This window comes from Suncus etruscus, chromosome 6 (assembly GCF_024139225.1).
Source record: "Suncus etruscus isolate mSunEtr1 chromosome 6, mSunEtr1.pri.cur, whole genome shotgun sequence".
Taxonomy (NCBI): Eukaryota; Metazoa; Chordata; class Mammalia; order Eulipotyphla; family Soricidae; genus Suncus; species Suncus etruscus.
Genome location: NC_064853.1, coordinates 49528264 through 49545217, shown reverse-complemented (window position 1 = coordinate 49545217; position 16954 = coordinate 49528264). Strand labels below are relative to the sequence as shown.

General features: G+C 49.3%; 1 protein-coding gene across 1 annotated transcript; it reads right to left on the bottom strand.

Annotated features, from left to right (window-relative positions):
* Positions 1–4571: 4571 nt before the first annotated feature.
* FGR (FGR proto-oncogene, Src family tyrosine kinase) lies at positions 4572–16474 on the bottom strand. Its single transcript, XM_049775178.1, has 11 exons — positions 16264–16474; positions 15565–15667; positions 14725–14823; positions 8642–8745; positions 8286–8435; positions 7564–7719; positions 7299–7478; positions 6932–7008; positions 6615–6768; positions 5325–5456; positions 4572–5226 (listed from the first exon to the last, which is right to left on the bottom strand). Exons 1-11 carry the CDS (start codon positions 16472–16474, stop codon positions 5018–5020), a joined length of 1575 nt encoding a protein of 524 aa, XP_049631135.1. The 3' UTR covers positions 4572–5017.
* Positions 16475–16954: the final 480 nt, after the last annotated feature.

The window sequence follows — 16954 nt, the reverse complement described above, 5'->3', positions numbered from 1 at the left end:
GAAACCCCAGCTGCAGCCCAGACTTCAAACAGCTCCTCCCTCTGGGTAGGGGGTGTGGGAGGAGAGGCCAGAGGCCACAGGGCAAAGGTCAGCTTTGTTCCTGCCGGAGGTGGTGAGGGACCCTGGGAGATAGAGGGGGCAGGATAGAGCCTTTGACAGCCACACGGCATGTGTGTAAATTCTTGTGTCCATCAGAGTGCTCCTGGTCCTCACTGCCAGCTAGTTTAGGGCTACACATGTGTCCTCAGCTTCCTTTCAGTTGGTGGACCCATGTTAGGTCTATCAGTATGCATCTAACTGTCCATAGGTGTTCACCACTCACATGTCCATAGGTGTCATCACATGTATTGAGATGTGTAGCAACATAGACCTATTCAAGGTTATTTGTCTTATAAGTGACTTAAGGAGGGTCTTTGTGTACAAGAGGGGTGTCCCTCTCCAATCCTAATTGTAACTCCCAGCACAGTCCTATTTCCTATCTCCGAGCCCACCTGATTCTCTGAGTCCTGAACACCTTGTCTTGCTTCTTTTCTCTTATTCCTACTCTTCTTCTCTAAGTCTCTAGGGAAGTGCTCTAGACATTCCAGTGCCCAATTGACTCAGCACCTTCCTTGCTCTCTCACACATACTCTATTGTCATTTTCCATCTGTCCCCTTCATCCTGCCCTGTGGAGGGACAGTTCTTAATGGTCTTGGAGTTCTGAAGCAAGTTTCCTGCTGCCTTGAATTGTAGTACCCAGAACAACCACTAGAGAGAGTGTGGACCTCACTGAAGGACTATTGAGCGTGCATGTGCATGTGTGTGTGCGTGCGTGTGTGTGTGTGTGTGTGTGTGTATGTGTGCGTGTGACAGACAGACAGACAGACAGAGTAGGATTCCTTCTCTGACTTTTCTCCACAACTCAGAGGGCCTTATCCCTTGGTTTTAAAACCTCTGACCTCTTCTTGCCTTCAACCTTCCAATCTTTTTATGTGCATTATCTGTCTCTTCTGACATTTCATACATAATTAATTATTTGTATTTGCTCTATCAATACCTCTGGGCCTTTGCACATGCTGTTCCTTTAGTAGGCAAATGCTCTGCCTATTTTTAGAGGGTGGGGGGATAAAGGTCATACTGTGGGTCACACCTAGCTGTGTTCTGAGTCATACTCGAAGAACCAGGGTTAGCAAAGTAGGTGCTTTAACATCCTATACTAGTTCTCTAACCCCAGACCATTTTTCCCTCCTTCACATTCTAGAGATTTCTAGATTGATCTTGTCCCTAAGTATTATAGATCTTTATTCCCGGACCAACCTACAGAGCCAGCAGCAAATGTGTGTGAAGTCAACAACCTAGTTCTTTGAAGACAAGAATCCTCACATTTCCTTCTGCACCGGGCCCTCCCTGGCCAGACTCTAGGTAAATCTTCTTTCTCAGACTGCGCTGTCCAATGGCAGCACGTAAGCCAGTGGGCTGCACAACAGTGTGAGGTCACACAGACCTGTGCTCCAGTTTGGACGTTACCATGTAGCTCTGTGACCTTGGGCAGACTGGCAGCCTCTCAGGTGTTTCCTCTCCATCAGTTGGGAACAACACACTGGGGTGCTGGCTGCCTCATGATGAGGATCAAATGAGATGATGGCTGCGAACCCCCTCCAGCATTAATCAATTAGGTGTCCTCCCCTCCCATGAACTTGGAAATAAAATTGCCCTCTGAGTCTTAAGCCAGTAAAATCTACGCATCACAGAGGAGACGAGCCAGGTGGGGGAGTGAATGAGGCGAGAGATGGTTTTGTAAACGACTGAAGAGTTTTGTGAACAGTGGAAGCTGCAATCAAGGTGACCCGCCTGTAATCTCAGGGAGGCAGGGCGAGGAGGATGTGATTGAAACGGAGAAAACACAAGCCTAATCAATTGCATTGTGCTCTATCTGAAGGGAACAGAAGGATGCTCAAAAAAGGGGTGCAGGGAGAATTTATCCAGCTGCACCAGAGGGGGCACAGGGAGCCAGAGATGTAGGAGCTTGGGCTGAAGGGGTGCTGGTCTTTAGAGAGAAACTGTGGGCCACCTAGAAAAACTCCAGGAGACTCCCTTGCTTCTGGGCTTCCACTTGTACTCAGCAGGTAACCAGATGGCAGGCTGACCCCCAAAAGGCAGACAAAAACAGGAAAAGACCACATAGACTCAACCCAGAACGCTAAGATTTTGGAATCAGCCACCCCATTCAAACCCATGCTCTGATACTTGTTCAGTAACCTATTTATTTCACTCACTTCTATTTCCTTATCAGTGACATGAGGATTCAAGAGTCTTCTCCGGGGGTTCTGTGAGGACTGGATGGTAACATCAGGTGTTGATGAGGATGCCTGGCCCAGACTAAGTTACATATAAATGATAATAGGGAAGAGAGCTAGCATTTTCTCGGCATGTTTTGTTGCCATTTCACAGACGAGGAGCTGGAGGTTTAAAGTAATGAACACAAAACCACATAGGCAGTGAGTGGAGAGGGACTATTCATGCCAAGTATTGTGGCTTCAGAACTGAACTTTATCTTTTTACCCTCTTTACCCATGGCAAGTAGAAGCACTGGACCTCTGCTTATATTCCAGCCTTTTGTGAGTTGGGCTGGCTAACTTAATGAATATAATTCACCCCCAGTAGACTATTTTTTTTATTTGTTTTGGTTTTTGCGTCACACTCGGCGGCATTCATGGGTTACTGTGGCTCTGCACTCTGAAATTGCTCCTGGTAGACTCAGGAGACCATATGGGATGCTGGGGATCAAACCTAGGTTCGCCATGGTTTGGCAGCATGCAAGGCAAATGCCCTAATACTGTACTATCACTCCAGCCTCAACTTTTTGTTTTTGACCCACACCTGGGGTTGCTCTCAGGCAACTCATGGCACTTTGCTGGGGTCACTCCCAGTGGTCTGGGAACTTTTGAGTTAAACCCAGGCTTCCTTCTACCTACAAAGCATGTGCTCAGTTGGTTGAGCTACCAATCAGCCCATTAGTGTAGTTTAATTAGTGGGTTATTAATATTATTTCTTTCCCTGAACCTGATTGGTAAATGAGATGAGTCAGGCCTTCTTCATGTGTGTGATCCTGGGGTTCTGCCTGGCAAGGGTCCCTCGTGAGATTTACACTTGGGAATGTTTGCTACCCACAATCGTTCTCGGTTCTGGTCATTCTTAGCCTCATGGTCAGTTAGGGGTCAAGTCTCCTGGTGGAAGAGGTGGGATTCTAGTTCCAAGTTCTTCTGGTTTTTCCAGAAAGCAAATTCACTGCCAGAGTCTCTGAGTGGTAGTACGTATGGGGGTGGACAGGATTAAGGTATGTTCTTGTTCATCACCCCAAGCCCACAAACACCATCTAAGCCTCTAGGTGTGACCACAAGGAAACGCCCTCCAGGGTCCAGAGAAGAGGCTTAAATGGTAGACATGTGTGAGGCTCTTGGGAGGAACCCAGCATTGCCTTACCCACCTCCCACTGCCAAGAGAGCACACCCCAAAAGAAATTGCCTCAAACCTCCACCCAAAAACCAGGTGGATCAGGCCTGCCCCCAGTGATATAGAGTAAGGCTAATTCTCAGGCCTCTGCTTCCCCTCCCTCTACCTCTTTGTAGGGGCCTGTAGTTTTTTTTGTTTTGGGGCCACATCCGGTGGTGTTGTTACTCCTGGCTCTCACTCAGAAATTACTCCTTCAGGGACCACATGGGATGCTGGGGATTGAACCCAGTGGACCACAAACAAGGCATACACCCTATCTGCTGTGTTAATGCTGTGGCTCCATGGGTTCATAAAGTCTTCTCCCATGAAAGAAGGCCTTGTGTGATGCTGATGGGAATGCTGAGGGGTGGAAGTGATGACATGAAAGAAGGGGCAAAGGGCCTCAGCACACAGCTAAAATCCACTTCAGTGAGACCCAGGCATTCTGATTTAGGGATCTTGCTTCCAGGACCCCCTCACATCAAGTCCCAAGGCCTTGTGGGGATAAGCATGAGGACTCTGGGGTGTCCTGAAGCACACTCATGTCTCCTGTGCTAAGTATTAGGGTATTCCCACCTCCCTCTCCTGCTGTCAACAGCCAAAAAGTAGTTCCAGTGCCCACCTCCATCCCAAAGGGAGGAAATTTTATGGCACAAGGAGTCATACTGTCATTTTTCTTATTTACAAAATCAGTAACACATGATTCAGAGAGGCATAAGCAAGGTGCTCCACTGTCTTGGAAACACCCTCCCCACAGGCATAGCAAGAATGAAACAGGCTCAGGAGTGTGGGGTAGGAGATAAACTTCAGGGGGTCTTGATAATGGGTAGGAAAGAAGATACCAGACATAGTGAAGAGAAAGAAATATTATTTTTTGTTTGTTTTGAGGCCACTTCTATTGGTACTCAGGCTTTACTCCTGGGTCTATGCTCAGGGATCACTCCTGACTGGTTCTTGGGACCTCTATGTGGAACAAGAGATCAAACCTGGGCCAGCTGCATACAAGGCAAGCATCCTATCCTCTGTATTATCATTCCATCCCCTAAACAATATCATAAATAATTGAACAAAATCTGAGCATTTCTCTCTCTCTCTCTTTTTTTTTTTTTTTTGATGTGAGGGGAGAGGGATATGGCTCAGACAGGCAAGAGGCATATACAGGTCCAAATTGAAAGGAGACAGACAATGCTTTGGGTCGAAATAAAGAAGAGATGGGTCTCTGGGTCTTGGTTTGGTCCATTTTTGAGACAAATAGTTTGGGCTGGAGAGATAGTTCAATGAGCTAGAGCACAAGTTTTGCATGGGAGGCCTCCTGGATTTGACTTCTGGTTCTGCATGGTACCTAGACCATGCCAGGAGCAACCCCTGAGTATAAAACTGGGAGTAGCCCGAGCACCACTGAATATGTCCTCCTCCCCCCAAAAAAGAGAGCAGGTTGTTTGATGAAGTCCTAGTCAAGACTCAATAGGATTCTAAGCCTAGGGGCCTGGAGACCAGAGTCTGGACTTAAGGACGCCCTCAGAGAGGTGGTTGGTGCTAGACAGGCTATGTCTGATCTCCAGGTTGGTACTGGGGTTCTGTGGAGGTGAAGTAGTCTTCCAGGAACGACTGCAGATACTCAAAGGTCGGCCTCTCCTCGGGTTCCAGGCGCCATGTCTGTTCCATGATCTCGTATAGAGATTCTGGGCAGCCATGGGGGCATGGCATATGATAGCCATGTTCCACTTGTTCCAATACTTCTCGGTTATTCATGCCTGGAAGATGGGGTCACTCAGGGGTCAGTCAGCCTTTAGGACAGAAGAAATACCTTCCTTCCTCTATCCCCCTCCCATCTCTTCACCATCCAGCAAACCTGGGTAGGGGACTCGGCCCTTGCTGATGAGCTCAGTGAGCAGGATCCCAAAAGACCATACATCCGACTTAATGGTGAATCTGCCAAAGAGGGCAGCCTCTGGAGCGGTCCACTTGATGGGGAACTTGGCTCCTGGAGAGATTGAGGGAGATGGGAAATTTGAGTGTGTGTTGTGGGGGGAAGGTATCTTAAAGAATAACTGGATGAAGACATCGGGGTCTTTAGGATTGGGAACCTTAAGCACAAAGGTCTTTGAGAGGGCCTGGTATCTAGTCAGCACTTACTATGTTTCTAGTATAGTGCTAAGTTCTTGGCAAATAATGTTAATATTTCTCAATATAGTAAAAGTAACATTTGCAAAGGCACTGTTTTAGTGATGTACTTGATTTTACTCCTGTAACTTTCATGAGAACCCATAAGGTAGATATCATTAGCATTCTCATTGCATAAATGAATTTCAGGAGGCACCAAGAAATAACTTGTCCTGACCACACAGGCTGTAATAACCTGGAATTCAGTGCTGGGACTCAGGGCTGACTGGTGTTTGGAGTTCAGGTACATTCTAGGGGTTTCATTAGAAAATAGGAACAATGGTGGTATTTGGTAAGTGTGAAAATAATTTCCTCTAAACCAGTGGTCCTCAAACTATGGCCCATGGGCCACATATTGTATTTGTATTTGTTTTGTTTCTTCATTGCAAAATAAGATATATGCAGTGTGCATAAGAATTCGTTCATGGGCCCGGAGAGATAGCAGAGCAGCGTTTGCCTTGCAAGCAGCCGATCCAGGACCAAAGGTGGTTGGTTCGAATCCCGGTGTCCCATATGGTCCCCCGTGCCTGCCAGGAGCTATTTCTGAGCAGACAGCCAGGAGTAACCCCTGAGCACCGCCGGGTGTGGCCCAAAAATCAAAAAAATAAATAAAAATTAAAAAAAAAAAGAATTTGTTCATAAGTTTTGTTTTTACTATAGTCAGACCCTCCAATGGTCTGAGGGACAGTGAACTGGCCCCCTGTTTAGAAAGTTTGAGGACCCCTGCTCTAAACCATTAAAAAATGGCAGATCATAGAGATTAGATCATAGAGATTTTCCCAAAGCTATACAGGTGAATGAATGGAGAGATGAACCCAGAGTTGCCTCTTATACTTTATCGGGATGGGACTGTACCAACAGACTAGGACAGGGAAAGGTTTCCCAGTAGGTGGGATCCCATGGCTGTCCTTTGATGCATTGGGTGGGGTGGACTTGGGTGGGGTGGACGACTCTTGGAAGGTGGGGTGAGGTTGGGTACCTTGTCGTGGATTGTACTCATCATCTTCAATGAGACGGGCCAGTCCGAAATCTGCGATCTTGCACACCAGTCGTTCCCCCACCAGGATGTTGGCAGCCCTCAGGTCTCGGTGGATGTAGTTCATGAGTTCCATGTAGGCCATGCCCTCTGCTACCTGGGAGTTAGAGTTGGAGAGATGGGAACACCTTTGAAAAACCTACTTTTCAGATGAGGAGCACATAAAGCTGCACTTCCTGGGCCAGCACGTGCCAGGCTCTGAGAACCCAGGGCTTAGGGGAAAAGTTAGAAAAGGGGGGAAGGTCTGAGTCTCAGTTTACCTGGGCTGCCATGTCCACCAAGTGGGGCAGGCTCAAACTCTGACCTTCTTGGTCCTTGAGGAAATCCAGCAAGCTACCTGCAAAGAGGAAGCCGGAGAATCAGCAGCAAGACCAGCCAGGCCTCTCATATTTCCACCTGACCGCATTCAGAACCCGGCCAGGTGCCTCAAGCCCACCTACACTTTGTCAGAAACCCCACTCTTAAAGATCTGACTACCTTTATCTTTCTTCCCCCTCAACCCCCCCCCCTTCAGACCCACTCCACTTACCAGCAGGCCATGCCCCTCCTGGAGGCTCCGCCCCAGCCAGACCCACCCCACTCCACCCCGCTTCTGCTGCACTCCTCGGACTCCCACCCACCCCTCACCTTTGCACATGAACTCGGTCACGATGTAGATGGGCTCATCGGACACCACCGCGTACAGCTGCACCAGCTTGTCATGCCGCAGCAGCTTCATGATCTGTGCCTCTTCCAGGAAGGCCTTCGGGGCCATGGTGCCCGTCTTCAGCGTCTTCACTGCCACCTTCGTGGTGCCGTTCCATGTGCCTGCATGTGGGCAGCAGCAGCAGCTCATCAGGAACCCCCCAGCCCTGCCTTGGATACCGATCCTGAGTCCCCGGGTCCTCCATACCAAGCCACACGTCCCCAAAGCAGCCAGTGCCCAGGCGGCGCTCCAGAGCGATGGAATCACGACTGATTTCCCAGGCGTCCTTGGCCAGACCCAGCGTCTGTGGCTTCATGGTGATGCAGGGGACCGTTAGCAGGTAGCACAGACCGTCATTCACCTCTGAGGAGAGAGGGCAAATGGGGGTCACTGATCATTGATGGGCCAGGATACCCCAACACTCTTCATCCTTCTGGGGCCCCCCAAGACCAGGGGCCACAGGTGAGGTGACAGGACAGAAGGCCCAGTGGACAGATGAGCATGTTGATGGTTGGTGCCTAGAGGAAGAGATGAGCCCCTGCAAAGACCAGGGACGTCCTCGAAGTAACTTCCTGGTGGCCTTCAAAGACAGTTGAGATTTAGACAGGTATCAGTGCGGTGTGGATTCCAGAGGTGTGGACACCAGACCCACATACTTCTCTCTCAATAGCCCTTGTCCTTCACTTGACCAACAGCGAAAATCTGGCATTTCTACCACCTTCCCTGCAAATCCACTGTCGCTCAAGGTCTCATGTGCAACTAATTCATGCGTGGGGGGCCACGCCCAGTTTACCTGGGAATCCTCCACAGCAGGGACCTGCGCTCAGAGACTTGGATTCTAGTTTGGGCCAGGACATCCCTTCCCATCTCCTCTTCTTGTTGGGCCTGGATGTCCAGGGTGGACTCAGAGCTCTGCGGCCCGCTCTCACCCATGTAGTGCTGCACCAACTCCTGAACCGTGTCGAACTGTGCCCGCGTGGTGATGTAGTAGCCACCCATGTCCAACTTGCGGATCTTGTAATGCTTCACATGTTCGCCCCTGGTTTCATCCCAATCCAGGATAGACAGGGAGTAGGCGCCTGTGGGGAGGTTCAACTCAGGCTTGCTCACCTCCTGTCCCCCAGGCCACATCAAGGAGGCAGGAGAAGCCCCAAAGGCTGGGGTCAGAGCAGCTGGATGGCTGCTTCCTTCAAACCCACTCAAAAGTCTGTGCTCTGCCTCCAGCCCTAATGGGTAGTCTTCTCAGATACCCCTCCCAGTCATGGGGCCCTGAAGCAGCCCCTACCTTTGGTGGTCTCACTCTCTCGAATGAGAAAGGCTCCCTGGGGATTGCCTGAGGTGAGCAGCTGCCTCTCAGCATCCTTCCTGCCGATCTTTCCAAAGTACCACCTGTTAGGAAGGTCAAACAAAAAAAATGGGGGCACACCTGGTTAGTCCTAACACTACATCCAGAAATTACTCCTGGTGGTGTTCAGGTGATGATATGAGATATCAGAAATCAAACCCAAGTAGGCTGTGTGCAAGGTAAGTGCCCTTCCTGCTGTGCCCCAGGGCCAGCAAATGTTAGTCCCAGAGCAACCTCAACTCCGCCTTTCGGGAAAAGTCATTCCAGAAGTTAAGATGCAACATCCTCGTGTGGAAGTGGGGCCTCGCACCAGTTTCATAGGGAGAGGACTAGAGATTGTTGAATCCTAGTACACAGTAGTGCCCAATCAATGCTTCTTTTCACTTTCTGGGTTCACCTTGAATGAATATTTCTAGAATCTCAGTCACCAGCACCTTGTCAGGGGTCCTTTAGTTCATCTCCTCCATGGGCTCATTTTACAGGAAGGTACACTGAAGATCAGCAACCTGCCCACAAGGCCTGCTGAGCTCCAACTGAAGTCTTCGGGAGGGAGGTTACTGGGCTCACACACAACAGATCTTGGGGACCGCACCCAGGGTCAATGCATACAAGATATGCACTCCAAACCTCTGAGCTGCCTCCATATCCCTTCACCTGCAATCTTTCACACCTGCCTAGTTCTTTTCCCACCATCCCAGGAAACTACTCAAATCCTTCTTCCACATCTATTTCCAACTCTTAGTTCCTTTGGCTTCCAGATTCATTCCAACTTCTCTCTTCCTCTTTCCCACAGCTTATGCTTGGCTTTGACTGCTTCACTCTTACTTAAATGAGGATAGAGCCATCCATACATACCCAGTGATGCTCAGGGCTTACTCCTGGTTATATGCTTAGGGATCACTCCTAAGGAGGCTAAGGGGACAATATAGGGTGTCAGGGATTGAACTCGAGCTGGATGAATGCAAGGCATACTCCTTTATACTGTATTCTCTCTCCAAACCCTTCACTCTATTTTTGATTTTTGGGCCACAACTGGCGGTGTTCAGGTGTCCTTCCCGTTTGTACTCGAGGAATCATATGGGATGCTGGGGATTGAACTTGAGTTAGCCATGTGCAAGGCAAATACCCTTCTCACTCTGGCTCCCTTTACTCTTATTTTTAAATCCTCTTCCCTTTGCTTTTGTCAGCCTTGCTGTAATGACTGTAATGTGTGCTCAATGTAGAGCAAGGATGGTGAACATGCGGCTCTCGTGCCGCACGTGGCTCCTGGCCAAAATGACTGCGGCTCTTTGCCTCTTATCATTATTTTGTATACTGTGGTTCTTTGCCAAGTTTGGATTTTGTTCTGCTGCTTCTGAGGAGGGACCTCTGAGGAGAGATCTCCGAGTGCATAGTCCCGTCCCCAGGCTGCGGCATCCCATCTCCCATCCCTCGGAAACAACTGCATAGGCCAGCAAGTGGGTCATATCTTGCCGTTAGTTCTTAGTGTGGAGGACTCAGCACACCCTCACCATCACTGCAGGATTTTTACCCTTACTCAAAATGGCAAAATGCAATATGTGTTTAATAGATTATTGTTAAAATTATATGCTTTTGTGTGAGTGTCTGTTTTGGCAGGTCACTGCGTGGTGTGGCTCTCTGACTCTCACAGTTTAAAATTTTGTCTCTTTGTGTTGAACTTGTTTGCCACCCCTGACCTAGAGCCTAACTTTTTGGGTGTGGTGTTCACACATTTGGGCTGCAGCGCTTACTAGGTGCCACAGCCGCTCAGCTGTTTGGGGTCTCTTGTGCTACAGTAGTCTGCAGATTCTGGCCTGCCACAGTTAGGTAGCACCAGAGACCCCAAATAGCTGAGCTGCTATAATTGCATTTGGGCACAAGGGCCAAGCCTCACAGTTTTGCAATTCAGTGATTCCCAGGTTGCACTTAACCCTTTACTCTCACTCTCTCTTGTATGCTCTCACAGCATGCCAGGCAGTGGTTAAAGGCTATTCATGGCTCTATGTTCAGAGTTCCTTTCTGACTTCCAAATTCATAGTTGGAGGACTGGAGCGATAACTCAGCAGTAGGGCATTTGCCTTGCACACAGCCAACCCAAGATGGACCAGGTTCAATCTCTTATATCCCACTTGGTTGCCCAAGCTTGCCAGGAGTGATTTTCTTTTTCTTTTTCTTGTTTTTGGTTTTTGGGTCACATCCAGTGGCGCTCAGGGGTTACTCCTGGCTCTGTGCTCAGAAATCGTTCCTGGCAGGCACAGTGAACCATATAAGATGCCAGGATTCGAACCACCATTAATCCTGGATCGGCTATGTGCAAGGGAAATGCCCTACAGCTGTGCTAGCTCTCTAGCCCCCAGGAGTGATTTCTGAGCGCAGAGCCAGCAGTAGCCCAAGTGCCACCAGATGTAGCCGGAAAACCAAAACCAAAGCCAAAAAACCAAATTCATACTTGGGGGAACCATATGCAGTATCAGAGACAGCCGTATTGCAAGGCAAGGTCCTTAACTCCTGTATTACCCCTCTAGCTCTTTGCTCTCAAATATTCTTCCTGGAACTGAATTATAGTCTTACACCAACTGTAAACATACAGTGTACTGTGAAAGTGGGAGAGATGATGTGATCACATGTACTACAGAAGACTTAGGTGTCAATTATCACTAAATTGGCCCATGATATTCTTGAGCTGAATTTAAAGCAGCAAAGATTTCAAATCAAAGGAGGTGGGAATCTCAGTGAAGTCTGTATGGTCTGTTAATCCATGTTGGGCACTAGGCACAATCTGGGGAACAGAGAAGACGCTAGCAAGAGGAGTGCCCAAAGAGCTGGCAGGACCAGGAGGGATGCACTAATAAAGGTCTATATAGAGTAGCCATTCTCAAATTTTTCAAAGCCCTGCTCTCACCCACCCCTATACTTAATGACTGACTTCCTTAAAAATTAGTATTGCCTTGGGACCAGAGCAATAGCAGCGGTAGTTTGCCTTTCACTCAGTTGATCCATGACAGACCTCAATTCGATCCCCAGTGTCCTATATGGTACCCCAAGCCAGAGGAATTTCTGAACGCGTAGCCAGAAGTAACCCCTGAGCATCACTGGGTGTGGCCCAAAAATTAGTATTGCCTGGAATGATAGTATAGCAAGTAAATTGCTTGCCTTGCAACTTACTTACTTGCAACTGGTCCGATCCTTGGCACCCCATTTGATCCCAAGCCCTGCCAGAAGTTATCCTCTGCCAGAAGTTATCCTCGTGGAATTAATTGGATCCCATCCCACTCAGTATACACTCATTGGTTGGAAACATCTTTGAATGTAGCACCTTGGATTGGTGTTCAGACCACCTAATCCCACCTCTGGGTGTGGTTGTGAGTTTCAGAAAAAACACTCTTGGATTTCAGGACTTCCCACAAAGCTTGCTGCTTCTTAGAGGCCGAAGGCTTAAATTTTGGAATTCCTGAATCCTCTCCCTTATGTTTGTGTGTGTGGATTTTTTCTTAGATCAACATGGATTGATAGACCATACAGACTTTACTGAGATTCCCACCTCCTTTGCTTCCAGACCCGCGTCTCTCCAGTGTCCTGGCTTTAGAAACTGAGGCTTAATTCTAGAATCCCTGAGTGCAGCCAGGAGCAAGTGCTGAGTACTTCCAGTCCAGGTTTGACCCCCACCAAACAAACAAAAAAATTAATATAATTACAACACCTATTTTGTCAGACTTTGCTTGAATGCACATAAGCATTCATTTAATTTTTAGAGCAATGCTGTGAGGTAAGTACTATTATTAGACCGATGAGGAAATTGAGGTACCTAGCGAGTACCATTAGGTAGATGAGGAAATTGAGGTACCTAGTGGTTAAGCAACATGCCTGAGGCCCTCAGTTCTAAGCAGTACAGCCAGAATAGGAACCCACACTGTCTACTCAGAGCCTTTCACAGCACACAACCCTGTTCTTCACCACTACCCTCAGTCAGCTGATTCAGAGCCTCACATCCTGCTCCAAATGTGGACACCAGCAAGAACCCCCAAGCTTCCTGTGCTCTGCATACTCACCCCTCCTTACCTCCATGCCTCCCACCTGCCTTCCAGACCTCTTCAATCCCCCTCTGCTTGGAGATTTGGCTCCCCGTACTAAGAGCCTCCATCTGCAGCTCCTCCATCCACCAACCTCTACATCTGCCCTGTTTCTCCCTTCCCCAAAGGAAGCCGTGGCAGCCCTAGCTTGCCATCAACATTCTGCTCCATCTCTCACCTTCTCTTCACTTGAAAAAGCGCTTCACACTTGGTCCCCACTTCCTCACCTCCTCCTTCCTCCCAGGCTCCACGGTCTGCCCTCCACCTCCTCTTCTCAAGGAAAGCTCTCTTACCAAGGTCACCTCCATTGCCAAAATCAGTGACAGCCTCCACTGCCTCCTCCCCACCCCTTCTTCCCTGAAACCACTTCTCTCTGCTCTTGGCTGCTCTGACTAGGCCTGGCCTGCTCATCCTCACTCTGCTACCAGCTTCCTCTCCTCCCTGGATGTCCTGAGGTTGGGTGGTGGAGCCAATCTTTCTCTCATTCCCTTCTCCCCCTTCTCTGCCCAGAAGAGTCCACCAGGTGTGCCCACTGCAAAGCCTTAACAACAAGCTCAGAGCCTTGATGCCCTCCAGGGAAAGGTGCCTCTTCCTCTGAGCTAAATCAGCATTTGTGTACAAATGGCCTGGTCTGAGCATTTGTGTACAAACACAACCTGCTCAGAGGGCAAGTGGTCTCCCCCAACCCCACCACACCCCAGAGTTCTGCTCCATGAACTTCAATCTATCGCCTTCCACTGAGCCCACATTTCTGAACCTGTTCCTGTGTTCCCCACTTTAGCATAGGCCTCGTCACCCTTAGTTTCTCAAGAAGGGGGCACCCCGTTCTCAAATTCCCTAGAGCCCCACAGAAGACCAGTCACACGTCCTGGAGATTTCCACACACACACACACACACACTCTGCAGTCTTTGGGGTGGTTCCTTTCCTCACATGTGTAGACATGAGGATACACAGAATTGGTAACATCAGCGCATGAGGCTATTACTGGCTTCAGCCGTGTGGTGGTGAGAATGACCGGAACTAAGAGAGACAAGGAACCCTGGTCATTTCTCAGAAACAAAAAGATGCTCTGAATAATGATTCTCTCTTCTTTTTTGGGGTGGGGGTTTGGGTCACATGCAACGATGCTCAGGGGTTACTCCTGGCAGGCTCAGGAGACCATATGGGATGCCAGGAATCAAACCAGGGTCCATCCTGGATTTACCACGTGCAAGGCAAACACCTCTCCAGCCCCATTATTCTCTCTCCTTATTAGAGTTCATTTTACTGTTCCCTTGCATTCTCTTAGCACTTGATTATTTGGTTTGGGGGAAGATCAAACCCCCGTTTTCTGTATGCAAAGCCTGCACTCAGCCTATTGAGTTCTCTCTAAACCTTACACTTATTATTTTCTTTTGTTTTATTTTTGGGCCATACCCAGTGGCATTTAGAAGTTACTCCTGTCTATGCACTCAGTAATCACTCCTGGCAGACCTATATGGGATGCCAGCGATTGAACCCTGGTTATCCATGTGCAAGGCGAACGCTGTTCCCACTGTGCCCCACTGTGCCTCCGGGCCCCTTACACTTACTTTAAATCTCATACACCTTGTCACTGAGAGGCAGAAGAATGTTTGCAAATGCAGCCCCTTCTATCTGGATTCAAACACCAACTCCTTCTACTTAGTAACCATGTGAACGCCAGCAGAATAGTTTATTTTTCTGTGCCTCAGTCACCTCATTTATAGAGCAGTACTATTAGTTCCTCCCTTAATATACAGAATAGTGCCCAGGATAAATATGCTAAAGAGTGTGCTTTGCTGATTCTCATCATGATCTTCTATTTACCTTACTAGGTTACAGACTTGGAGACAAGCTCAGAGTGGAGCTATGATGTGACCAAGAGGTAGCCCAGCATCTGGGACTCCAGGGTTCTGACCACTAGGCTGGCCTCCCCCCAACCCCTACTCACTCTTCAGCCTGGATGGAGTCCACAGGCGCCACATAGTTGCTGGGAATAAAGCCGGTCTCTCCAGAGCTGAGGGATCGTGCCTCCCACCAGTCACCCTCACTGCAGACATAAAAAGGGGGTGAGGAGGATATCAACAGCAACTCAGCCCCTTGGGCACCTTGGAGCCCAGTCACATGCAGGATCAGGTAGAGTGTAGCCCTCCTGATCCCTGTATCTCCCACACATGTATCCCCAGGCTGCGTCTGTTCTGCTCCATCTCTGGCTGCCCAGGGCACATCCTGCAAAAAGTCTATGTCTGGGGACTCAGGCGCCTCAGCTTCCTCCTTGGGCCCCTCAGCTGGGCTGGCCAGATAACTGGGTCACTTCCCTCATTGAAAACTCCCCAATGGCTGCATATTTCCTTCTGAATAAAACCCAGACTCCTTAATTCCTTAAAAAGCTCTGCAGTCTGTTCCCACCCACTTCTCCAGATTCCAGTCCCTGTGCTAAACCTCATGCTTTATGATCCACCTTGACTGAGCCGCTCAGTGGTTTTCAAAAGGGTCGTCTTTTATTTTCATTCTCTCTCCCAATTCTTTTCACCTTTTCGCTACTCACATAATTCATTTTTCTAGTCTGGGCTTAGAAATCGCTTCCTGCAGATAGACTGCCCTAATTGCCACTACTTTGGGGTCCAGGTTTGGTGTTCTTTGTGTGCCCACGGTTCCTTGTGTCACCCCCACAGAGTAGAAAGCCCCAGGATTGTTTTTGTTCTGTATCTGGGTCCCCAACTTGGGTAGAGCTGACTGAAAACAGAAACCAGGTAGGATTCCTCTCTGTTGCTGCTGGCCAGTCTCTTACGTGCTGTTGAGGATGTGGAACTTATCTCCTTTGGTGAAGGTAAGGTCATCCTCTGTCCGGGCCTCATAGTCAAAGAGTGCGATGAACAGGGTCACCCCAGTCCCTGCAGAGTCAGGAACACCATTGAGTAGGGTATGGGACAGAGAGCACTATCCTGTGCCATGGTGAGGTGCTGGGCCACCCCTGACTGAAGTACTCTATGTGCCTTGCATATAGCAAACCTGGGTTTGATCCCTGATATCCCATGATGGTCCCCAACCTGCCAGGAATGATTCCTGAGAACACGGCAAGGAGTAACCTCTGAGCATCATTAGATATGGCCCCAAAATCAAATAAATAAGTAGGTGAAATGCTGGGCTCCCAGAAGCCTCTGCACTCAGATGGGTTCTGATTCACTCTTCACAGCTCAGCCCCTACAGGCTCAGGACATCCCCCTTCTGTCATTCCTCCCACAGGGAGTCCCCAGGTTACCCCCATCAAGCCGACTGCCTACTGCTACTGGAGTGAATGCCAGGTTCTCTGGCAGCAGAGTCCTCTCTGGAAACGGTGCTGTCTGCCCCTCAGACTGGGGACTCTGCGGGGACAGCGCACCTGCTCCCTCAAACTGCATGCAAAATACAGGGCTGTGTTCCAAGCCTTCCTCTCCCCCAGGCACTCTTGGGTCTGGTCTGCAGCCTGCCCCCAGCCCACTGGACTCACCTGATACATCCCTGAGGGTGCCCCCATCAAGGAATGTGGGGCCGGTAGACTGAGAGAAGCTGTTGGCGGTATGGGTAAAGGAGGACACAGGCCGGGCCTGAGTAGGGTCAGGGCCATAGCGGTAGGCAGCCCCATAGTCCCTGAAGTCCCCTTCCAGGCTGGCATCCTGCTTGGATTCCGTCTCCAGCTTCTTGCAGAACACACAGCCCATTCCGGGTGCCCTGGTATAGAGCAGGGTGAGCCTCAAGGGGTTCTCTGCTAATGGCATCACCCCAAGCACACACCTACACTACATGTGGTCCTCAGCCTGGTGTGGGGGCCTCCCTTGAGAAAGGGTGGGCAGGGTTCAGGGTCTGTGCCCAGCTGCCCTTGTGCAGTGGAAAGAGAATGTGACTGTCTCCTGGGGCTGGATTTCTGCTTCAGCACAAGGCTCTGGTTCCCAACACTCTTGCCTTCTGTTTCTTCAATAAGCTGTTCCTTAAGCTGTTCCTATGGCTCCCTCAGTGTGATAGTGTGACTGTGTGTGTGTGTATGTGTGTGTGTGTATGTGTGTGTGTGTGTGTGTGAGACTGTGTGTGTGAGTGTGTCTTTTGTAGGACTTGAAATATTTTTTTTTGTTTGTTTGTTTTTGGGTCACACCCGGCGGTGCTCAGGGGTGACTCCTGGCTGTCTGCTCAGAAATAGCTCCTGG